This window comes from Acanthopagrus latus, chromosome 4 (genome assembly GCF_904848185.1).
Source record: "Acanthopagrus latus isolate v.2019 chromosome 4, fAcaLat1.1, whole genome shotgun sequence".
Classification (NCBI taxonomy): Eukaryota; Metazoa; Chordata; class Actinopteri; order Spariformes; family Sparidae; genus Acanthopagrus; species Acanthopagrus latus.
Window position 1 is genome coordinate 20,561,988 of NC_051042.1, and position 24,944 is coordinate 20,586,931.

General features: G+C 42.2%; 1 protein-coding gene across 1 annotated transcript; it reads right to left on the reverse strand.

Moving 5' to 3' along the window:
* Positions 1 to 1,678: 1,678 nt before the first annotated feature.
* Positions 1,679 to 24,137, reverse strand: trim66 (tripartite motif containing 66). Its single transcript, XM_037094444.1, has 18 exons — positions 23,963 to 24,137; positions 19,888 to 20,126; positions 18,861 to 19,074; positions 16,464 to 16,593; positions 14,955 to 15,071; positions 14,669 to 14,783; positions 14,238 to 14,384; positions 13,057 to 13,174; positions 12,051 to 12,880; positions 9,318 to 9,524; positions 7,675 to 7,804; positions 7,491 to 7,572; positions 7,238 to 7,412; positions 5,504 to 6,360; positions 5,276 to 5,399; positions 4,963 to 5,037; positions 3,699 to 3,851; positions 1,679 to 3,549 (listed from the first exon to the last, which is right to left on the reverse strand). Exons 2-18 carry the CDS (start codon positions 19,894 to 19,896, stop codon positions 3,313 to 3,315), a joined length of 3,720 nt encoding a protein of 1,239 aa, XP_036950339.1. The 5' UTR covers positions 19,897 to 20,126; positions 23,963 to 24,137; the 3' UTR covers positions 1,679 to 3,312.
* Between the last annotated feature and the right edge of the window lie 807 nt (positions 24,138 to 24,944).

The following is a 24,944-nucleotide window of genomic DNA, read 5'->3' on the forward strand; positions in this document are numbered from 1 at the left end:
GTCAAGACATTCAGAGCGGACAAACAACAAAGAGGGAAGATAAAACAGCAGCTTAGTGAACATTAAATTACCTTGAAAGGCCAAATTTAGGGCCAAAAGTCCCTCAGTTATGCCCCCCCCCCCAACCCTAACTCTACCCATTCCTCCAACTCACTTACTGCTATGACATCCGAGAGTGCAATAAAACACCAATATTAAGCTACATGAGGGCCATCAGCCACATAGTTTCTGACTCGGTGCCTTCAGGGGTATTCCCTCCAAAAAAAATGCTAACTATATATGCTCACAAAAAAGTGGGGTGGGGAAGTACTGACCGTAATTCGTCAATAGTGTATGACCATCACAGTAGCTTTAAAAGTCACAAGTTTTTTCGAAAACGCTTTCGGAAGTGATAAGAACTCGGCTGAACGCTTTGCTGAAGCAGAATTTAGCCTGTGGTTTCGTCAACACCTCCGTTTCACTGGCTGTGGTGAGCAAGTCACTGCCCACCATGAACCGCATTAACTGATCATGAAGCTGCAGCAGAACTTTGCACTGACATATGTATGCACGGGTGTGATGCTCACACACAGTTGGCTTTGCAGCATTTTAAAACAAAATTATAAATGGAGCTGCTCATCTTCCTTGAAAAAAAACATGTTGTTCATATACAGAGGAGCTGTGAGGACACTATAATCCTCATGTTTATCATATTTATGTATGGTTACCAGAATTTAAAAAAGGTTTATCCGTGCAGTTAATGCCTTATGCTGAACAATTTGATAGAGAAACCTGCACAAATCTGCTCAGATCCTCTGCACTTCTTTACAATAACAAATTCCAGGATGGCCCTCATGGCTTCACTCGCCACTCTGAAATCCAAACCACGTTACAACCTCCAGCACAAACACCTGGATTTATTATCACTGCCCCTCAGAGGGGGATTTTGGCACAGGACATCTCATCATCATCATCATCATCATCACCGAGGTTAATCAGAGATGACATGATGAAATTAAAGTCGTAGATGTTTTCACAGGAAGCCATAAATCATTTTCATTCACTTCAGTCTGGACCCTCCGTAAACGTGAAAATATGTCTTTTAGTGTTGACATGCATTTAGAAGAAACTGTCTCCAGGAAAATATCTGAGCTACAATGTGCCACTTCCCAAAGTAAATAAAGGGAAAGTAAAATGCAAGGAAATTTGTATGAATTTAATTTAAAATTATTCAATTGATTGCTATGATAGCTTTTAGATAAGAAGCTGGGAAAGAGTACAGTACTAGTCTGTCGAACTGTAAATAATCGATTTGTCGGTCCTCTGTAATGTAAAACAATTAAAGGTGAATTCATTTTTTCAGTCCCTTCCTTATCAGAAAAACGACCATAGAGATCGACTGTGAAAGCAGCTTATCATGACCCGTAGTGTGTGTGTTGTGTGTAACTTTTTGTAGTACAATGTTAGTATATAGTCCTATGCTCTTACACTGTACAACCTCCAGGTGGGCAATGCTGTTTTTCTTCTCATATATTTTACACCCATCTAAAGCTCACGTTGGCTCTGTGTCACCTTTTTTTGTCTATAGGTCTGTAAAAGTTACATGGCATACCTCTCTTTGTAAGAAAAGTTGATTTTACCAACTGACGCCGTCGCAAGAATGGGAATGAGACTCTTTTCTTTTCTTAGGAACGGTACATTTAATCATGCAGATGAGAAATAACAAGAAAATGTGTTGTCTCTTGAATTAATTTTTATTGATAAGCTATATATGTGCATTTATTGTTGACTGTTACAGTAAAAAAAAAAAAAACCTAAAATAAACTTAACAGACTGTTCTCCAGAAACTGTGACAGTAACTATCTCCTCTTGTACAATAGGAAATATCATAACATCTACTGATTTCAAAGGAAGTAACATTACGTATACGGTATATTCACTACTCTTGACGATGATCAAGGAGTGCACAGACAACTGTTATTGTGCAGTAATTACTCTAAATGTCAAGTAAAACCTATCGTAAGCTGCAGGTAGCGAGCAAAGTATATTTAAAAAACAGGAAACGCTCTACAACAGCAGTTATTATAAAATGACATATGTGTCTCTACAAATAACAAGGACGTTTTTGTAACTGTCAATACTGAATGAGATTGATACCTTACACTCTTATTAAGCCTGAGATAATTTAACATTTTGCTGAAACACTGGTGGAACAGGAATGTTACATAAAGCATACACAAACTTAATTTAAGGCTACAAGTAAAATTTTAAAAATCCTCTCGGATTGTGAATATTAAATCCTCTAACAATGATGAAAATACATGTGCTCTGTTGAGCGTTAACATGGCGCCCTCAATCATTTACATTCTGTACTGCACTCTGGTCAAAAGTCAAATCAGACTCACCGCCGCCTTTTTTTTTTTTTTTTTTAAAGAAAGCTACTGGGACACTTAATTCTATCAATAATCAATGCGATGACAATTGCCTGCAATCATTCAGTAATTAAAATGACAGATATAGTAAAATAAAGTTCTATACAGTTACACATATATAAATATGTTTACGAATATGATAAACACAGTGTTTACCAATATCAAAGTTTCAAAGTGCTGTGTATAATCAGAGCTAAGCTCACCTAAAAATTACATTTGATAGAGATGCAAAATTGAGATTAATAACCATCCAACTACAGCATCCTCTTTGTACAATAGCATAAAACATCTGCTGTGTGATTTTCGCAGGTAAATACAGGAAGTAATTTCAGGAGGAAGTCATAAACAGCCGGTGTATGATGTGATACAGTGACAATTACAGCATCGCATCATGACTTTAATTTGTTTTAAAGGGGCTCCATGGAACAATTTGTGGCAATTCACATGTATGAATCACTTTTCATTGGCTATATGTAAGCAGATTGCAACATGATGTGAAAAATTTGACTTTCCCCATTTCTCTAGGTTGCCACAAGTCTGCGGACGATTTGTTTAAGTTGCTGGATTCTGGATTTCTTTCTTAAGGACTTGATCTTCTGTTCAATTTCTCCAAGAGATTTGGTCCCAAATGTGGAGCATATCATATGTAACTGAAGCTACTTCGGATAATACTTATAATCTTTGCTCCTCTGATCAGCTGCAGTTTGCCCCCACGTTTCAAATATCTGAACTGTTGTTTCAATGTGTTCGGCCGCCATCGGATGGCAGCACTGTGATGTTATTGCAAACCACAAATTGGAGCTCCTTTCAGATTACAGAATGGAAACAGTGTTACAGCCCCACAGGCCGCTGAATAAAAACAGCATAGTTACACACAAACATAGCATATTTGTGTCCATGATTAGAAGTGATGTCTCCTCGACTTGAGAGAGTTTCTCCTCTTCCTCTTCCTGTGGCACTGCTCCCTCCTCTCTGGCCAGGGGAAACCGCCGTCGGCGGTCCTGTAGGCCTCATCATACTCGTCGCTGTCAGATTCCACCTCAGCGGCGGGGAAAACTCTTTCTGGGAAAACTTCTGTCAGCTTGGAGATGAAGAACGCCTCGAGGCTGCGGCCAGCTTGGGCCACCTCAGAGTCAGGCTGTGGTCGGAGAGAGAAAGAGATATAACACTCCGATCAGTGCTGGTAAAGTACTGACTGAGCATGACGTTATTTATCATCTAAAGTGGGATTTACTGTCATTATGAGACAAATAGCTTGCTGAACAAAGATATAAATGTTTAACTCACATAATTGAACTTTGCACAGTTGCGGAACATGAGATAAACATCAGCAACAAACTGCTCCGGTGAGTTATAATGTCGGGTGTTCCTCTTGTTGAGTTTGGCCCTGATCACAGACAGGTCCATGGGCCTCTTAATGATCTGGTAGTAATGACGAGCCTGCGTGAAAAAGCAGTGACATTTAAGATTATTCTTAATCATGGCCACGCAGCCAAATTTCGTTTGAACTCATCCCAGTGTAATTACCTCATTAGTCTTTCTGCATTCAAAATGCATGAAATAAATGTCACCTAGAATGCATTATGTATCATTGTGATGAATACAGCATCATCTCTGAGCGGGGCACCTGCCTGGAAAACAACCTTGCGCACACAGACTGGAGTAACACTTTATTACAACCATCGTTAAAGTGGCAAAAGACAAGGGGTTTGGCTTCAATGTGTCATTATGTAATAAATGTTGATTGCACGTTTAGTTTGGCTCCCTGCAAACTTCAGTTTCATTGTGCTGTTTTGTCTGTCACCGGGCACAAAGTCTACCAGGAAAATGAAGGCTGATCCAGTGAGGCAGGCTTCATTTCTATCTGCTTTCATGTCTCCATTATGGACTAAATGAGTGAATAAATTCACATTTTGTCCTAATAACCCTAACCCTAACCCTAACCAGTCAGAGAGGCTGGGGGGCAGATGTGTTCTGTTTCTACTTTTAAGTTAATTACACTTAATTTAAAAGTTATTTCACTGTTTTCAAATGAAATGTTGTATACAGCACAGTTATAGACATGTATAAATATCATTTGCAACTTTATAATGGCCCCCCCAACTAATGTTCATATAACTTAGAACTGAACTACAGAGTTTTTACTACAAAGTGATAACATCAGCTGCTAAACTGATGCATTTTACTGAGAGCAGTTTAAAGCTGTTCCTCTGATCACACTAAGAAATGCAGCGCTGCACCAGCAAATGCATAAAGAGGAAGTTCAGTTTTGCAAATGTTGAATGGTTAAAGCAACTCCAGGCCTCAAGGACATACTCATTGTGTTCAGTTGAGAAAGACTGAATGTGAGGAGAATTCCACTGGGTACCTGTTGCCCCTCCCCCCCAAAACCCTAAGAAATAAAGCAGCAATCAAAGTGTGTATATATCCGCTGAAACATGAGGAAAACTAATCACAATGCTGCTGTGTTCCGGTAAGTACCATGGACAATAAATGAGATTTAGAGAACGAGTTACTGTAACTGGACTGTGAGAAAAGGGTGATCACTCACAAGTGGACTGACGGGCTCCTGAAAGGGAGCACTCAGGATGTTACTGAGGATCAGAAGAGTCAGCCGCTCACATTTCTGTCAACAGTCGAGCAAACGTGAGAGAGAATTGTTATCAGGGCAGAAAAAGGAACCACCAGCTTCATTAACAGTTTTGATGTCGCTGCCAACTTTACTTTTCTATTTTAGATATTAAATGTATCTAAATTTTCATTGACATTCCGTTATGCACTGGTGTTGGTATTAACTTCTTATAAACTTTATATTTTACTACTCAAATCCTATTCATATTAATGCGGCTGATGAAATGACCCACTCTCTGGTCGGACTCAGGCAGCCCGTGTGACGCTGCGTGTTCTCCAGATCTTCTCTCGTTCTCGCAATCGTACTCGACTTCTGGCTGCGTGACATCTCTGCACAGGCTGCACACCCAGTCGCCTCTGAGCAGGATAAGAAACAACACCAGGTTAATAACAAAACAGCTCGAAAGGAGGTGTGAATATCGCACTGAAGCATTATATAGGTTACAGTTTAAGAAGCTTACGAGGGGAAGCTCAGCAGAGACGGGATATGGCACGACAGATGATAGACTTTAGGACAGCGGTCGCAGCACAGCAGCTCCCCTCCGATCAGACACACAGCACAGAAGTCCTCGCTCTCCATCTCTGTGCTGTCCTGGTCAGGCTGGACGTCCTCTGTGAACCTCTGAGCCGCAGGGTTTGCGATCAGAAGCGGCCTCTGCCCGGGCCCGGCGGGGGGCTCCTCCTCCAGGTCAGAGCGGAGCGGTTGTGGGTCGTCAGTTCTCGGTTCTGCATCGGACTCAATGTCAAGCTCGGACTCCACTGAGCCCTGAGAGTCCGGAGGCTGATCGGACACAGCATCAGAATCCGTCTGAAAAGAGGCATCATAGTCAGGCTGGACGTCTGAGTCGCCTGACTCCGCGTCACCTTCCAGCCCATGGCCCTCCTCTGATCCAGCTCCTGCATCTGATTCTGGGTCTGCATCATATTCAAGACTCGGCTCTGAATCCGCTGCGATGCCGGTTTCAGTCTCTCCTGCAGCCACCAATTTCTCCTGAGCCATACATTCAAGTTCAGCCTCAGACGAGGACTCCGGTGATGCATCTGATTCAAACTGGGGTTCAGGATCAACCCAAGAAACAGCAGCTTCTTCTTCTGAGACTGACCTGGGATCAGAGTCAGAGTCCAGATCCACAGCAGAATAATGCTTTGGCACATATTTAGGGTCAGTGGTCGGCAGCATGGGTGATTTATGGGAGCTGATTCTCCCTTGAGTGTCAAACTCACTGGTGGTGGAGTGTGTGGTAGCCTGATTACACTGCAGACGCTCTGCATATGGTGGAGCTGTGAGTGAGCGGGTGGTCCTCCCTTTAGCTATCCCCTTCAAACAGAGGAGAGGAGAGGAGAGGAGAGGAGAGGAGAGGAGAGGAGAGGAGAGGAGAGGAGAGGAGAGGAGAGGAGCTGAATTAAACTCTAGAGTCTCTGGAGGTTGCTAAGATGTATTCACTGAAATAATAATTCCACACCACATCAAACAAATGACATACTGCTAATTGTCATATCTGCCTTTTTAGATGCAACACAGAGTTTGTGTAATACAAAAACAATCCTATTTTGTTAGCTTATCCAAAGTTCTTAAATGTTACATGACACTGTTAAAACACTGGAAAGCCTTCTTGTAAAAGATCAAACAAGAATTTATGGGTTAAAGTTCAGAGCTCAACCTTGCAGAGATGAAAATGCTGTTTTTTTCATTTATAAACTAAACTTGTTTATTTGCTTTTACTGCAGTGAATACTTATTTTTAATATGATATTATTTTTTATGTAAAATCAGTGACATTTTACATTATAAATTTGATAATATCACCATTTTCAGACACATTTTTCGTGCCTGTCTCTTTAAGGTCTTGAGAAGCCCAGTCTGCTCTGATTGGTTAGCTCTCACAGGCCTGAGCTAGCCATCCTGTTTTTGTATCAGCTCTGCTGGTGTTTTTGCAACCCCCAAGACGATTGCTAGGCTTTGAGGCAGGTAATTACAACGTTATGTCATGCACAACCCCACAATACAACGTGATGGACTTCCATAATCTGAGCAATTTAGTCCAGTAAAGTTTGGAAACTTTAGAAGTGCTGCAGGACTCGAAAGAGCCAGGTGGACCTGCTTTACAGTCAAAAACAACAAGGAAATTTCACTTTCTACAATATGGTACTGCTACTGGAAAAGCTGTCTACTGTATGGAAAGAAATAAGACATACTTCATGCCAGGTCCTCTGCTGTGGGAGGGTTTCACTCCTCTCTGTCCCACTGGCAGGTAAAGGGTCACTCTGCCTTCGTCCATGTGGGGGAAGTTGAGACACAAGTATTTTAAGTCGCTCTAAGCAAACCACTGGAACTCTGGACCGTCCTGATTCCTTCTGAACGTCTGTGTTACTAAAGAGGGAAGCGGAGAATGAGTGATGAGAGTTAGACCTTGTTTTGCTGATCAGTTCATGGACGGACGTTACACACCTGTTGTGGCCGTTTCGTGACACCCTGCATTGGTCCTTGGCTTCATAATCGATCTCTTCATTTACACAAGTAAAAGAATGATCTAAAAAAAGACAGCAATAGTTAGCATTTATTCACAATCTTTGCATTTGGTTTATTTGAGGTTATCTAAATATGTACATGTTAAAGTAGAATTTTCCAGCACCTGGCTCTGTCTTGTAGGACAGTAGAGGGGACCGGTGGCCTCTAGAGGGCGGCGTGTCAGACGAGGTCTCTTTGACAACACAAAGCACTCCATCTGAGGCTCTCCTCTGTCTGGGATCCACTGTGGCATACTGAGAACAAAACAAACATTCTGTAAAATGTTTCCAGGGTGTAATCTGTCTACTACAATGGAGAAAAAAACATTATTAGTAACTTGATCACAGTACTGTTATTTATCCAAACAATGACTTTCAACTTCATACTTCATACTCTATGCTTTCCAAAAAAATCCACATATTCATTTCCTTGTCAAAACCTGATGGCCAGCAACAGATTAGTCTGATATTCAGATGTGTTATTTTAAAAGCAGCTTATGACGCCTCAAGCTTTGCCATGATACTCTTTCAAAGTTTGTTTTGGTTTTTTTTTCACCTGGTATGGAACACTACTGAAAAAAATAACTGAAAAAAAAAAAATCCAGCGAAAAAAACGTTTTTCCTCAGTTTCGCACATTTAAAAAAAAAATAATAATAATAATAATACTTTCACAGGTGGTAAAAAAAAAAAAAAAAGACATTTCCACGAGTCATAGACACCAGAGAGAAAATCTTGTATTTGAGAATAAAGATATGTAACAGATTACCCCAAAAAAAAAATCCTCACCCACCCCTCAGGGCTTCCGACTGCTGAATGGAGCTGGGGGAGAAATTTATTTTACTTCATGAATATAATGTTACAGAAAGGAGAGGGCAGAAGAACTGAGAGGTTCTGGTGAGTGCTGAGTTTAGTGATTGGCCTAAATGCAAACACAGATTACACACAATCTCAGTGTGTGCCATTGCTTGCTATCTTGTGGTAATAAAGTAGTTGGGTTGAATAAACACTTGTGCAAGTAAGACAAATATAGTCAAATGAAGTAATGGTTTAGTTTTATTCTCTGACTTCCTTCCTCAGTTTTCCACTGAGCTGATAGTGATGGGTGACTAAGTAAAACTCACCATTACCCTGTAAGTATAAGAGTATACGTGTGGATTCCTCTGAGTTTCAACTCTGTCGGAAACATTTAGGATAAGGTAAGTACACAATATATAACAAGGTCTGGTCACTTTAAGATATTATAATGCAAAATATAATACATCTTATATCGTTAACTGACAGAAAACTGACAACAACTTGCTTTTAATCAATTGCTGAATTTCTTTTTCAAGCAAATTATAAATAATATATATAAATATAAACTATCTTTGGTTCCAGGTCCTCAGTGGTGGGGGAGGAGATTTAATCTCTTTTGGTATTTGGACTCTTGGTTGTACAAAACAGGCAGCCTGAAGACGTCACTTTGGGCTCTTTGAAGCTCTGATGGGTATTTTCTCACCATTCTCTGGCATTTTTTGGACCAAACAATTAACTGAATGATCTGCAGGCAAATATACAATGAAATATAGCAGCAACTTGGTGCCCTTAATCAGAGTAATAGATTGATTTCACAGTGGAACTGTGTCTGACAGGAGAAAATAGTCCTGTTATTACTGTTCCTTTGCAACGCCAGAACTCACATGTGGAAAGGGCGATCACCTCTATTCTATCTGACAGCTAAGCTTTGCCTGTCTCCCCACGTGTGATTATGTTGTAATGCAGGGTTACTTTATTTGCAGCTCCTGCCTCGAGGCCGTGAGTGCATCCTGTGGGCCTTTCAGCGTAAGGGCTGCTGGAAGGGGCTGCCAGCTCTGCAGGGATGCTCTGGGAGCGCCTCTTCCTCCTCGCGCACGCTAAACTAGGGCTCAGCCTGCTGCTCTGCACATCAGATGCACACTCGTGGGCCGTCACCGACACCTCCAGGGATGTGGATCTCTGTCAGAAATGCACATGTAGAAAACTGAGCAGGGGGTTCAAGCTCTATCACACTCGCAGACGTCCCCTGCTCATGCCATTAAACAACAGAGAGGAGAGAAAAAGGAGTGGGAGGTGCAGTGGAAACAACCTTGAGTGTCGCACACATATTGACGCCAGACTAAATGAACAAAAACATCATTCAGAGCTGATTCTGGGACTAATTCAAAAGCACTCAATCCCTATAAACACTGAGAATGGCACACACAGCTGCATATATTACTGTTATCGTACGGGCAATGAAAGGCTTAGTTACAACACCAATTATCATATGTAAATTCACTATCAGGTGTGCAGCATGGCCCTCTCATTAAACCACTCTCTCTTTCTCACTCTTTTAACTTACAATTTAACTAATGCAAGTGTCCCAAAAAAGCCCCTTTAAACTCCTCAGCCGTGTCTTCAGCTAATGTAAGCAGGTGGGCTGACAATTCATTTAACACCAGGTTTTTTTGGGGTTTTTTTTATCACGTCCTTTTTTTCCTTTTTCGTGTGCACCATCATGCATATTCAGGCCAGGCTGCCACCGAGCATGTGCTCTTAAGTATCATGTGATTAAAACACTTACCTGATCCATGCCCCTCGGGAGAGGTGTGCAGGATTCAGACTGTGTGGGGAAATAGACTATAATCCTTTCTCTCAGGAACGATGGGGGTGTGTGTAGGAATTTATCTCAGAGTGCAAACCAGAACTGAAATCAAACTGGCAGCTCCCCCAATTCCCTCAGTGGCTCATTAATGACAGGTTAAGTACATAAATGACTTCTCCCGGGTGGTTTTATGTCGTTCTCAGATGCTGTGGCTTGAAAATGCAAATATAATACATCTTTGTGCTGTGAGAGCACACCCTGAGAGGTGACGATGTGGCTGCTCAAACCTCTGGAATGGAAGTGTGATGATGATGATGAACGCTGCTCCACTGGTTTTGGGATGCTTTGCTATGAGCAGCTCAGCTTTAATTGTCAGAGCGGCTCTTTGTTTTCCCATCATCCTCTCTTCATAAAAGCTGAAGCACATTTCTGTTGCACCATCTGTTTTCAGGCTAGCTGTCAACCGTGGGAAGTGATCATTCTGGCATTAAAATAAAGTGCTGCCTTACTTTCAGTCGCTTCATTAAAACCACCTCGAACTCAACACTCCCTTAAACTTCAGCATTTAAGAAATACACAATAACCAAGAAGCTTATGTGCAACATTTTCCACTGGCTTTGATTTACTTTAATGTCACTGTGTGATAAAATGTTTGCTGCCTTCTTTGGTTCCTTGTGTTTGGCTGCATTTTAACACCTGTGTTTCACAGGAAATAAGCCTGACTTTGACTGATGAATAGTGGTTTGTTTTTGAGAGGTGTGTATGCACAGCCGTGTGTGGCTTACCATGAGAATGAGAATGATGAGAATTGTCTGCGGACATAGAAACTCTGCAGAACCACGTGTGAAATGAAAAACTGAATACTGAGGTGTTCAGAATCCCACCACATACCATGTTCTGACCTCAAAGTAGCTGTTTTTTTCTTAAAAAAATGTTCTCATCCAGTCGCTTTGCAGGACAACGGCTTCATGATTACAGCCTTATGTAGTATTACCAACTGAGCCAAGGAATCACAGGTTCAGCGCGGTTAATGTTTTGCATTGTTATGAAAAGTATCCAAAAGTCATACATGTATAGAAGTAAAAATACTGTGTTAAAATATGACTTTGGTAAGAGTGGAAGACACCCATATGAATAGTACTTGAGTAAAAGTCTTAAAGTGTGTGATATTAAATGTAGTATCAAAACTGCAAGTACATACTACATATATTTACATGCATGAATATACTGGATGCTAAGGGTCAGCATTTTTTCAAAATCAGAAACAATGTTTGTTCGTCTGCTACTTTGGCTCTTATGCAGCATGCAACCTCCAAAGTTACTATTAACTAAGTTACGTAGTTAGCAACTCACTGTAGTTAAGTAAAAAGTACAATATTTGCCTTCAAAATGTGGTGGAGTGGAAGTATAAAGCAGCAGAAAATAGAACTATTCAAGTGAAGTGTTACAAAATTGTACTTACATACAGTACTTGAGTGCATGTACTTAGAGTTATATTCTATCACTGTAATGTTGACGTGTAAAACGTTTTACAGATTAAATTTTCATGCAAAAATGACACGTATGATTTTGTATGTATCTTTTAGTGTCCAATGTGTGAAAATGTAAAAAAGAGGAAGATGAAGAGGAAATGTATGCTTGTGACGTAAAGTTTCTTTAAGGCCATGTGTGATTGATATAGTGTGATATTGAAACCTCCACAAACAGCTACTGAGTGGAGCTTGTGGTGAGATCAACCGTCAACTGATGTTTCTGAGGTCAGGAGCAAAGTTTATATGTAATCTTGTTGTATTTCTAGATGTCGTTATTGATTACAGTGCAGAGTTCACTGTAGTTTCAGCTGTCTTCTTTGCAAAACTCTTAAACACTCACATAAGAAACGATTTGTATGTGCTCACCCTGCCATCTCTGTGGTCTCTGAGCATCAGTGGAGATCTGTTCCTCTGCTGATCTTTCCTCATCTCTACTGCAGCAGGAACATGAAGCTGCTGCTGCTGCTGCTGCTGCTGCTGCTGCTGAGCCAGACTCTGCTCCCTCCTGTCCTGCTGTGGCTCATCATCCAGCGGATCTCTGCTGTCAGCCGTCCGTCCACAAGCCTCCTCCACCCTGCACCTCTCTTCCCAGGTCACTTCAGTCATCACATCTCTGTCGACAGCTGCGTGGCTGAGATCCTGCTGTAGAGCTGCGCTGGTGGACAGCTTCCCCTGACACTGACCCGGCCTGCTACGGTCTGCACTTGGCTGAGTCTGGCCATCCAGAGGAACTTCTCTCTGGTGTTGGTGATAGAGATAAGATTTGGCTTGAGACTGGGGTGCCGAGGCTGTAGCTTGTGGCTGGGATGTTGAGCCTCGGCCGCAGCTGAGCTGGATCATTGGTACAGGTGATGAAGGGGGGGGACATTGTGATGAGCTGTCTGGGTCCCAGCACCTCTGGAGCTGCTGGCTCTGGTGCAGGGAGGCAGAGATAAGGGCAGACTGGACACAGTTGGAGTTATAAAGTGTGCCTTCCAGCTGGCTTTTATCCAGACTGGGCAGATCTGGCTGAGGGGGAATGCCGTGCAGGCAGCACATCTGTGGCTCACAGCAGGCCTGGTATCCACAGCCTGGCTCGCGTCCTCTGTGACAAACAGACGGCAAAGCCAAACAGGTAATGGGCTGAGGCCGGAGGATACTGGAGCATGCCAATCCCGAAGGATAAGAGCAGTTTCCCCCTTCAACGGTCAGCTGACCTGCAGAAACATTAAGAGCTCTGTTCAAAACATCATGAACACATCAAAACACATGCAAAAAATGCCATTTTTGTTCTAACATATTACATTTTTTTTTAAATTTCCAGTTTAAGTCTCATTCTGAATAAAGATCAATGCTGTCCATTACCATCATGATTCAATAACATTATTTTTACCTAAAGAGGAAATCTGCTTCGTCCAGTAACTGGCATCCCAGTTAAATTTGATCTTGACAGGACTCCAGGAGTCTGAGTGGAGCGATGACTCAAGCAGCTGCTGCATCTGCAGTGAAATCTGAGGGAAGAATATTATATCATTCGTAAATGACAAAAAACAGATGCATTTTGGAAATCCCTGATGGTGTCGCTGATCTCAGCAGTATAATTACAAAAAGTAAAAGCAAGCGCGAGAGACACCTGCAGGTAATGCTGAAAGGACACTCATTTAGGATTTTCTTTGAAAGCTAAGCTGCTGGAAATCAAATGCAGCTGACACAAAATCTCACACTGTGCTTCAGAGTAGTGAAGCATGTTACGTCCTCCAGGAAGAGAGATCTCATTAAGATACCTACAGTAGTATTGAGCTAACAGTGTCCCTGAACTGCATGAGACCAGGAAAAAAAATCCTAGCAAAAGCAGTCTGGAAAAAGCATTCAACTGCATGCAAGTGGTTTGGTATTGCATGTTCATAAGAGATTTTCAAAATAATGGTCAAAGTTTAGACAAAGACATCTCGACCTTTTGTCTAATCTTGTAGCTTGTCTTTTATTAAACCCTTTCTGCCTGGTAAATGGCTGCATCCTTCAAAAACCACACTAACCGCTTGAACACAGAAAGCCTGTGTTATGAACAGCGAGAGTGGCTTTTGAAAGATGCATGTTTGTGGTGACACAGAGAACATTGCACAGCTGTGTTCAGCAGTGGTACTTCCTGTGACTGGTAAACTACATGTGTAACGAGCGGTGCTTGCCTTTAAAGGTCCGGCATGCAGGATTAAGTCACAATCTAGCTGTGTGGCTACAGTTTGCAAACAACAGATGAAACCTTTCCTAACAGTCTTCTAAGGTGGCTTCCAAAATGTGAAAAGCCCGCTATAGAGCCGGTGTTTGTCCGTTCTGGGCTACTGTAGAAACATGGGGGACTCTGGCTTCATCTATAGATATAAAAGACTCATTCTAAGGTGATGAAAACAAAACTATTCTTATTTCCAGATAATAATAAACCAATGAAAACATCATTACCCCATAATCCTACACACTGGACCTTTAAATATAAAGACAACGACTCCGCTTCTTGTGAATCACTTTCTCCTCATGTGACTGTGTGTGTGGACGTGTTGACCGCCCTGTCAAGCGTACCAGAGCCCTGCTGAAGAGCACCGGGCCTCTGCAGTGGTGGGTCGTCGCCCAGGTGATGAACTTCTGAACGTGGTCCAGCTGGCCACAGATCTCTATTGCCCCCTGCAGCTGGTCCTCCAGACGCTGCTGGAAATCCTCTGAGATTTTCTGCAAAGGAAACCCATAAAAATGCATCTGGTTACATGTGATTACTGGTACAGAGAGTCACGGCTGGACCTTGGGCTAAATCAATGGATGTTTTTTTTTTTTTTTTTTTTTTTTGACAGATATAGCTCCTGAGGAGTCGGCTTAAGCAGCTTTGACAGATTATTATGGGTTCTCGTTTGCTTGCTTTCAGGACTGATTACATCACAGCGGTTACTGATTCCTCACATGTAGATTCATGGCTGGCTGCACGATAAGAAGGAAAGAAAAAGAGAGAAAGTAATTACCTCCAGTTGCTCTATTAATAGGTTGGCTCGTTTGTTAAGCTCATTCATCATAATCATCTTTGCCATTTTAATCTGGTTCTCTGCCTTCCTGTGTGCGATCTTTACTCCATGAAGTCTACGAGGAGAGAGGGAGGAGAAAATAAATGCCCCACTCCGGGCAGAAAAAAATCCAACATGCAGAACAAAACAGCAGTGTTACAGACACTAATTTATGCATTAGCTTGCTACATTTCACACTATTAAATTATTGACTATTTGTGGTGGAAGTTGCTCAGACTGAACCTACCTGTCCTCTATCTGTTTGGCATTGTTCTCCACTGCGGACCTCCTCTCCTCCACCTGCACCATCAGGCTCTCAAACAGCCACTGCTGATCCTGCAGGGCCTTTCCAATCTGCACCACCCTAAACACACACGAGATCACAACACCCATCAGAAAGCTTGGGCGGATTATGAGACAACATGGCTCATGGGTGTCATTTTTGTGACAGTTTTGTGTCTCTGTAGCCATTTTGTGTTTCTTAATGGTACTCTAGTGTCTCTTTGTGGCAGCGATGTGTCTCAGTGGTTGTCTTGGTCTTGTTGTTATGTGTGTGTTGTGACTTTTTTGTCCCTTTGTGTTAGCCTTGTGTCTCTTTAAGGTACTTTAGAGTCTTGAGTCATTACGTGTCTCTTTGTGGCATTTTGTGTACATTTGTGGTCTCTCAGTGTCTCTTTGTAGTGCCTTTTGTGTCTCTTTGTTGGATTTATGTTTCTTTTTGGTAGCTGTTTTCTGTCCCTTTATGATACTTTAGTGTCTGTGGTCTTTATTTGTCTCTTTGCAGTACCTGTGTGTCTCTGGAATCATTGTGTGTCTCTTTGTCTCTATAGTTGTTTTATGCCTCTTTGTAGTGCTTCAGTGTGTGTGGTCGCCATAGGTCTCTTTGTGGTATATTTGTGTCTCTGTAGTTGTTTTGTATATCTTTGTGGCAGTTTTGTGTCTTTGAAGCGGTTTTGTGTCTCTCCATGGTGCTTCAGTGTGTCTGGTGGTTATCATGTTTCTCATTGTTATAGTTTTGTGTCTGTGGTCATTTTGTCTCCCTTTGTGATAATTTTCTTGTTTCTTTGTGGCCGTTATCTTTCTCTTTGTAGTACTTTTGCTTCTTTGTAGTTATTTTGTGTCTCTTTGTGGCAGTTTTGTGTCTCTTTATGGCAGTTTTGTGTCTTTTTTGGTGTTTTTGATTGTCTCTGCTGGTATATGTATCTTTGTAGTCATTTTGTGTTACTGTGTGTCTCTGTAGTAGTTTTGTGTCTCTTTGTGGTCTATTTGTGTCTCTTTCTGGCAGCCTTTGTGTTTCTGTGGTCGTTTTGTGCCCATCATATGTCTATTTTTAACCAGCTGCCTTTCGCAAAGTAATGTGTCACTTCGAAAAGACACTCTGGACCAGAGGCCCCCCTGATACCTTGGAACCCCTGTGCCTGCGCCCAGCAGTTCTCTTTCAGTCATCCATCCATGCCAAACATAAAGTTTCACTAATTTATTCTCTGGGTGTGAAAAACACCAGAATTAAATTTTGTTTCCCCTGGGGGCAAGTCATTATGCGGGTGACCTTAGAGGCAGCTACTGTACCGAAACATCACAGAAAACAAAAGCATATGAATACTTAATAGGTATTAGGCAGGCCAAGGATAGTGTATGCAGATACGGATGATAACAGTGACAAGGCGGTTGAAGCGAGTTGCTGCTCAGAGGAAGTTTTTAACCTGTGGTTAGCCTTTCTCTGCAGTGTCCTTGCGCTGTGTATCTGCACACTGACCTGTGGTTTTTGTGGGAGGACAGGTGACAGCTGCTACAGCACAGAAGGTCACATGACTCACAAAACAGCTCCAAGGGCTCCTGTCTGTGAGAGTGGCACATGAGGAGGGAGCAAGGATACGACCCCGGGCCTAAAAGACAGACGGAGGGAGGGGAGAGAGGGGGGAGAGAGGGGGGGGGAGAGCAAGGAGCATTATTAGCAGCAGTCGACAAGCAATTCACAACCACAGCTAGAGGAGAACCATCAGTGGTTCTACAAGGTATTTCAAGAGAACGAACACGACCGGGGGGGTGTAATGACTTAGGAGTTATAAAATGATCATCCAAGCCATTATTATAAGTTTATTCATGGAACTAAATTAAATTTGATGAGGGATAAGAAACTGTTCAATGAATAGGAAAAGTTTGGAGCTCAAATTGTATTTCAGCAGTCTTAAAGAGGCTTTAAAACAGGGCATGAAGCCACACGAGTCTTGTTAATGAGTCTTTCACTTTATCACATTTATCAATTTGATTTTTGAAGCGCTGGTTCAGTAAAACACACTGGATCTAATTTTCAAGGTTAAAGGTCATTTTACAAAACCAAAACTAAATGGTTTTAGTTCCTGTGTGATACACAGGAAGAAGAGAATCAATACAAAACAAATCAATTTTATGGAGCGAAGTTGGAAAGGACATAGTGAGGAGTCTCACAGCCTGCAGGACGAGGCTGCTCTGTAGTCTGGTGGTACGGCAGCGGATACTTGCGTATCTGTTGCCAAAGAGTGAAGCTGAATTGTACTCTGCTGGTTTTAATGTAGAAATGACAGGTTGTACTCCTGCGGGGGGCAAGGTGTTACTGTATGTTTTGGCCAATAAATATAACGGCACATAACACACCCTGAAACAAAAACCTGTACTTTTTTAAAAGCTACGCTAACTGGCTTCTTGCACCTATCTTCATCTAAACTCAGCTAGAAAGGGAATACAAACATTGTGAAGAATCTGGACCAGTTCATTTCAACACTTGTGGTTTGCCTGAATCAAAACAAATGGATGATCTTTGTATTGTTGGACATATTCATATTCTGAAAGCTTTCAGTTGTATATTCTGCAGTACAGTGTACCCAGAGCTAGTTGAAAAATGTATTCAGATATGTAAGTAAGAAAGTAAGTATTTGGTTACCGACCAGCATATCAATTTTTATATCAAATTCATTGTCATCCTGTTAGTAATCCCTTTTAAAATTAATGTATCTGTAATCTAACTGTTCTATAACTTTACTGGTATAAAGTTACCTTTGTTTCCTGATTACATAATCCTGCTACATGCATCTATTTTTACAACGTATTTTTGAAAATGACCACAATGACAGAAATAAAACCAAACTGTAAACCTTTAACATGTGTTTATCTCAACTTATTTTTGTTTTCATCTTAACTTATTGTTAATTATACAAACAGTCTACAAAACATCTACATATATCCACCAGTGGAGCAGCGGGTGGTTAAATAGTAAAGTGCGATGAGTTGTATTGGTATGTAATATTCAATCAGGCCTCTCCCTGCACTTTGAAAAGAAAACAATAAAACAGTTGTGGGAACCAGGTTGAGGTTTTTGAAAGAACAACATCTCAGCGCTGTCCAATTGATGCATATTTGAAGGCTTTTGATGCACCAGCAGCCACACACACGCCCTCGAAAATATCTCTCACACATTTCTAAATAGGTCACTGTCGAAACAGTTGGCCCACAGTACGTCTATCTAACAATAGCTGGATGAGGCTAATGAGCGCAGCCCTGCTGCTCTCTGCTGGACGGCTCACCTCAGCCAACCCCCCTCCTGCCTGCACATCATCACAGATCTCTGTGGTAGAGAGCTGAGCATCACCTCTTGTGCATCAGCCTGATCTGAGTGACCACATCCTGTCTGTCAGCGCAGTCACACAGCTCTTCTCACAAGTACACAAACCAAACAGCAATGCTCCCACATCACAATAAAAGGTGTTTAGGACGTGCCAGTTATGATTTGACAACTTGTGCAAAGCAGCCCTGTAAAAGCAGTCGGGAACAAAGCTGCCAGGCATACTCCAGGGTCTTTAAATAGCAACACACTAATATTAGCAAAAATGAAATCATACAAGCGCTTCAGAAACTGGGCCACGTGTTAAAGAGAGAGGTGTAATAAAACACAGGGATCTCCAAGAACTTATTATCAACCACTGCCACTGCCATGCATTATTCATCGCAATGGTTCCTACTGAGACATGATTAACAAACAGAGCACAGGAGGGAAAACAAAGAAACCAAAACATGTTTTCAGCTTGCAGAGATGCAGACTTTGTAGCTCCACCAATAATCTGTCATGCTGGCCTGGAAAATGAAGGTAAAAACTCTAAAAAACGTTAAATTATCTTGCCTTGTCCAGTCGGAGGCAGTGAGCTGGAGCCTCTCTGGTGCAGGTCAGGACGCTGGGTGGCACTGGGCCTCTGCTGTGGGTGCATCTCTGAGTACTGGGGAGTAGCAGGCACTCTCTGATGCTGATGCACATCTGTGCACTGGTAACACAACCACTTGTTGCAGAGAGTACACAGGCTGTGTGCAAGCGTCGGCTCTGAACACTCTGAGCAGCTCTGAAAGAGGAACACGAAGACAAACCCTGCCTGTGTTTAAAGAAATCACCCACACGCGCACGCCGAGGTCAGTGTGATACAGAGACGAGGTGGCACATGTCAGAAACATTTGTGTTGCCACCTTACCTTGAGCTAAAATCACACTTTGTTTTTTTCTCCCAAGCTTCAGAGACTCTCAGAAGAATATAAGTGAAGCTTAACCTGTTCAAGAGTATCTTTTGTTTAAAAGCTAAATGATTCAAACTTTGATTACCGTACATTTTTTCAGGGAAAGATATATAATCTGTTTAAAATAAGGATTTTTGCAATTTTACTATAAAAAAAAATGTGCTACAACTACTGTCAATCCCTTGTGTTTACATTTGATCTCATTTCACATATGAGCAAATCAGGAAAAAAAGATATGAGCAAATAAAACAGTCAGTACAACTATTTTCACCTCACTTATTAATCCCTGTAGGCAATTCATCCTCTGCAGCTGACTCTATCTCTCAATACAGAGAGAGTGAATTGCACCTCAGGACCAAATCCGGTTTTTAAAAAATCCTATTCCTCTTTGCCAGAGTGGTATTCCTAACATCCAGCATGTCTTTTGGGGGGTGAGAAGAGAGCAACACAAACACAGGAAGCATGCCAACTCTGCACAGAAAGGCCCCGAATGCCCTGAAGGGATCCAATCACAGGATCAACAGTGCAAACTCAGGAACTGCTGATCAAAAGGAGAAACATCTCTAGCTGTGTCAGAAAACAAGATGTTTAAATCAAGATGGGAAGCACAAGCTGAAGCAAAAAAAAAACCAAAAAACACCTTACCTTTTCCATTTCAGTGCTTTGAGCGTGGAGCTGTTGCCTTCTCAGAGGGCGAAAGAGGAGAGGAGAAGAGAGGAGAGGAGAGCGAGCAGCCTGACGCCTCAGCGGCAGCAACACTGAAGTTTTCTACCTGAGGCAGGAAGCAGCGCGCACCGAGAGGTGGCCCCAGAGGAGACGGCTTACATGACAGCCTCACTGTGCTCTCTCCTCCCCCAGTTCATCCATGTGTAGGACCCCCCTCGCTGCAGCGGAGGAGAAAGAGTGTCACATTCAAATTCATCCTCTGCTCGCCCGTGCGGCAGCCAAAAAAGAGAGAAAATCTAATCCTTTTTCTTAAATAAGCCTGTGCATAATAATTGGGAATTAGGGAGATAAGATAATTATTTTTTTTTGTAGGGCAAAATATCCCCGGAAGCTCTTTCCAAAATGGAGGAAGGAAAGACCAAGTGACCTACAATGAGGAAGGAGGGAGAATGTGTGCTGTAAGCAACTTTTAGCCGCATGTGTGGAGAAGGCAGGATTAGGTGAAGTCAGGTTGTGTCGGTCTACGTCGGGCGGGGATAGGATGGGCCGGTTGTGGCCTTCTTCCCTTGTCAGCACAAGAAGGGGACAGATCCCAGAGGAACCGCACGCTAACGTAGCACAGAGGAAACCGGGTCAGGCTCCTGTAAGCTCCAGATGGGACTAGGATACACTCCTGCAATTCCCTTTAACACCATGACATCTATTACGATTGTCGAAAATTAAAAAAGGGGAAATGAAAAAGGGGGCTCCATGTAGATGAAGAGGAGGAAAATTGAGACGCAGAATGGGTGAGGCTCAAGAGAAACAGATGAATGGGGAAGAAGTAGAAAAAGAGGCAGCTGGGGAACAGGAACAGGGAACAGAAACATGAGAAAAAAAGACAAACACTCGTCATCAGACACAAGCCTGGCATCAAACCGCTGTCACATCTGCAGCTGTGAGCAAGTCTGCCTAACAACAACCCCTGCAGCCTGACCTACAAATCTGACAACTTTCTCATCCTTGGGTGCTTCAGCGGGGGAGCTCAGAGCAATCCCATTCCCCATTGTGCACTCAAAGACCCAATTTGAAACACAATTAGTCAGTCGTAGTACACGCTGCCTCGCTGTTCACTCAGCTCTGTGGCATTTTCCAGACGGCGCTCTGCCTGCCTTCGCCGCACCTTCACAGCGTTTATCTTTCAAACATGAAGAAACCTCCAGCCTGCCTCCCCCCTGCCCTGCTCGGTAAAGCTGGCACTAGATGCACCCACCATCTCCAGAGATGTCACCATAATAGAAACCTGCGCAAAGTGATCTCTCCCTTGAAAGCACCCCCTATGTAACATCTATTAACACTGAAGTGATGAGATCATAGAAGAACGGCGGATTATCTCCAACCACTCCTGAGTTATTATGCCACCACTTCACTATTTCTGTCCTCGACTTACTCACTCTCTGTTCTTTAGAGGAATCCATCAGCAGGAGATAAAAACACCATCACTTGACTTCTTTTTTTATCTAATGCAACAACAAAAAACAAATTCCTAACCTGTATATCAAAAATAGCCAAACTATTCAAATGACGTGAGAACCTCCACTGTAGACGCTCTGCTGTGTTACAAAGCTTGGTCGTTCTGTCGCTGCAGCTTCACACACAAAACAAGATTGTTGGAAGATAATTGCCACTGTGTTCATCTTCTCATCACGGGGTGTTTGAGGAGACGCCGCTGAGAGTATTACCTCGCCCCCCCTGTCAAACGGTCGCGGGCGATTCGGAGTGGTTTACTTTCTGTTTGTTGTGACACCTCGCCCTTATTCATGCACACATCTATCATTTTAGCACTTCCTCAAAAACAGCCCTCATTATTAGTCCAAAGAGCCCATCAGCTTCAACATATCATCACTTTGCACAGTTGTTAAAACTCACACCGGAGTCAAATACTGCCACTTACACTGAATAATAATTGTTGCATGAAAGCTGCACAGGCAGCACACAGTTTGTTTATCAGAGCTTTTGTTGTGTTAGGTCGACCGTTGACCATTTCAATTGCATGAGTACATGCTGCATGGCAGAATCTACAGGAACGTTCATCTCAATGCTGCAGCAACAAATCAGAAGAACAGAATATCTCAAATCTTTAATCGCAGCTTTTCAGCCAGATTGCAACGTGCAGTATTCAGCACAACAACATGGTGCAGCCCAGCTCGGTAGCTAGTACAGCAGCATCTGTGGTTTTTGGTGAGCTCAAAAAGAGTTTCACACCTCAGTGACGGTGGGATTTGAAAGTTTGTTGTGATGGTTTTTACTGTCAGTATCTTTCAAGTTCACAGTTTCAGGCAAAAATAGAAAACTAAGAATACAATGGATATAAGTTGAAGGAAAATTTGTAATTTAGTATTTCACCACAAGAAAACTCTTTGAAACAGCATGTGGAGGGAGATCGAATTTACCAGTAACGTCATGAACAGCAGCAAGTCAAACATTTTATTGATCGGTGTGGAGACACTGGGAGAGTTTGGACAAGTATAGAAAGCTGACGTCACGCAGCGTCCAGAGGACCCTGTGGGACCTTATTCTGGAAAAAAAACATTGTACGGTGCCGTGACCTACAAATATGATGTGTGTCAGTTCAAAAGATGTTTATTCAAGTCAAGCTTCAAACCGCTCAGTGAAACTACATTGTTTCGCTCAACACAAACATGGCTGACAACTCGGCACAGAAAAGGTGCAGAAAGAAAGTCTCAATAAATCTGGTCACACTGACGACTACAGTTATGTGAAAGGAGAGTTCATCAGTTCTGCGAGATGCTCATTTAAAGGAGAAGGTTTACAATGTTTGAGTTACGGGTGTTGGTGAGCATTCAACGAGATGACGTTAGTAACGCGACTGTGTAGTCATATAAGTAGTCTTAAGTAAGTAATAGTGAAAATGTAATACGCTAGAAAGTGAGAATGTGTAATTATCCATATTATGTATAATTACATATTCTCACTTTCTCAAGTTTAAACTGACAAACGTTATGTGTTTTCAAACGGGATCAAAACATCATCAGTTCCTCTCCAGTTGCTACGGTGCAAAGTTACTCTGACATGAGGCCCAACAGGACAAACCAGAAGCAGTGTGACTTCAGCTCTCTGTTACTGAACTTCTTGTTTCGGCCCTGGTGCAGCTATTATTTATGGGCATATCTGGGTCACTTTTATTCTTATGGCATAAAGGCCACAAACTCTGACTGTCACTAGTGATTTAGATTAGGTCAAACTCCCAAAAACTTTCATTCCAATAAAACAAGACTTGCCCCTCATGATGCCTGCTGTTTTATTCTGTTTTTCCTCTTGTGTTAAAGTGAAAAATGAGCTCTAACTTCACATTAACTATCCAGTCCGGCGCAGCTGGATTTTTTATTATTTTTTTTCTTCCTGTAAAACAAGTCATCTGAATAAGTACGAACGGGCCTCTGTATTTTTGTGTTTCTGTGATTTATAAGTCACTGTCTAAAGCTGTGGGGGAATTTGGGGATTTCCAGTGAATCTCCTGCTGGGCTACCTGTTCCATCTGTTCCTGAACGCCTCACCGTGAAAAGCACTTTCCCCTGAACGCGTCCTCGCTTTAATAACAAAGAGCCTGTCAGTCAAACTGCGGAGGAGCTGCCCCCGCATCCTCAGCCTGCCTCTGCATTAGCAGCCTCGTCTCCGGCGCATCACTGAGCGTGATATTGTGTTTTAGAAAGTGCGTAGGAGATTACGCCCCAATCACGGCACCATGGTGCAATACACAGCACAACAAGGGGACAGAGGCGAACACAAAGTCAGCCCGCGGACACATTAACTGCGTCTGTGCACATTCACACATACACAGACATCCACAGCGCTCGTTAAGTGCGCAGCTCATGCAGAGCATCCTGTCAGGTAAACACGAGCGTGTGTGAGGATGTGAGTGCTGCTCTCGGTCCGCTGGAAACGAGGCTGCCTGCCGAGCGGCTCAACTTCTGTCGGCCTGTCACTCACGTCAGGTGTGCTGTCTGTCTGTCTGTCCGCTTTCTTTTCTTTTTCTTTTTCTTTTTTGTTTTACCTTGACCCGTGCGTCTCCGAGCGTCGCTCCCCACATCGGATGTCGCTCTTTAAGACCGGCCAAAATTTTGGAGATTGCAAGTCTCGCAGTTAATCGTGAGATTTTATTGTCGCTCTCATCCAATAGTTCTGACGTCTCTTGGAGCCGTAGTGTGAGGAGAGTTCAGAAGAATGCTGCTACTGTCGCATCACCGCTGCTGATGATGATGAGGAGGAGGAGGAGGAGGAGGAAGTGTTCACATGTCACGAACAAGAACAACATCACAGTGTGAAAGTGATAAAGTTTAAATAAAGAACATCCATTCATTGTTAGTTATCATGAACAAGTACTGTATTATCAGTACTTAACAGCAAAATAATCCCCAACAAATTACATATTATATTATATTATATTATATTATATTATATTATATTATATTATATTATTTATTATATAATGATGTGTCATATGTATTATACTTTTTATTTTATGTAATGATATGTTATATTATAACATATTACATAAATTTAAAAAAAGCTATGTTATTATATTCTAGTGTATTATGTAATGTTATATTATGTTATGTTATATCTATTTTCTATGAAGGCCTCCACTTCCTTTGTTCTGATTCTGACCCAGGTGTCGCCCACATACCTGAACCAGTGCCTGAGAGCAGTTCCTGTGAAGGTAATCAAGGTTCTGCTCTCAACCTCTTCTATGTTCCATCAAAAAATGACTCAGAACTTGCTTTAAACTTGGACCAACAGGCTTGAGTCACATGTCTGATGATCAATTCATAAAGCACTGGCATTTGAGAACAAGTAAAAAAAAAAAAATCTGAATAATTATATTCTAATTTAAAATAAGGTACTACCACCTTAAAATGCAACACGAATGTTAAAGTAAACTTTCCTACTCTATGAGATAAGAACAGGGATGTACAGCTGGCATTCAGCCATATCCTAAACAGAGAAACACGTTTCTCCTACTTCAAATGTCACCC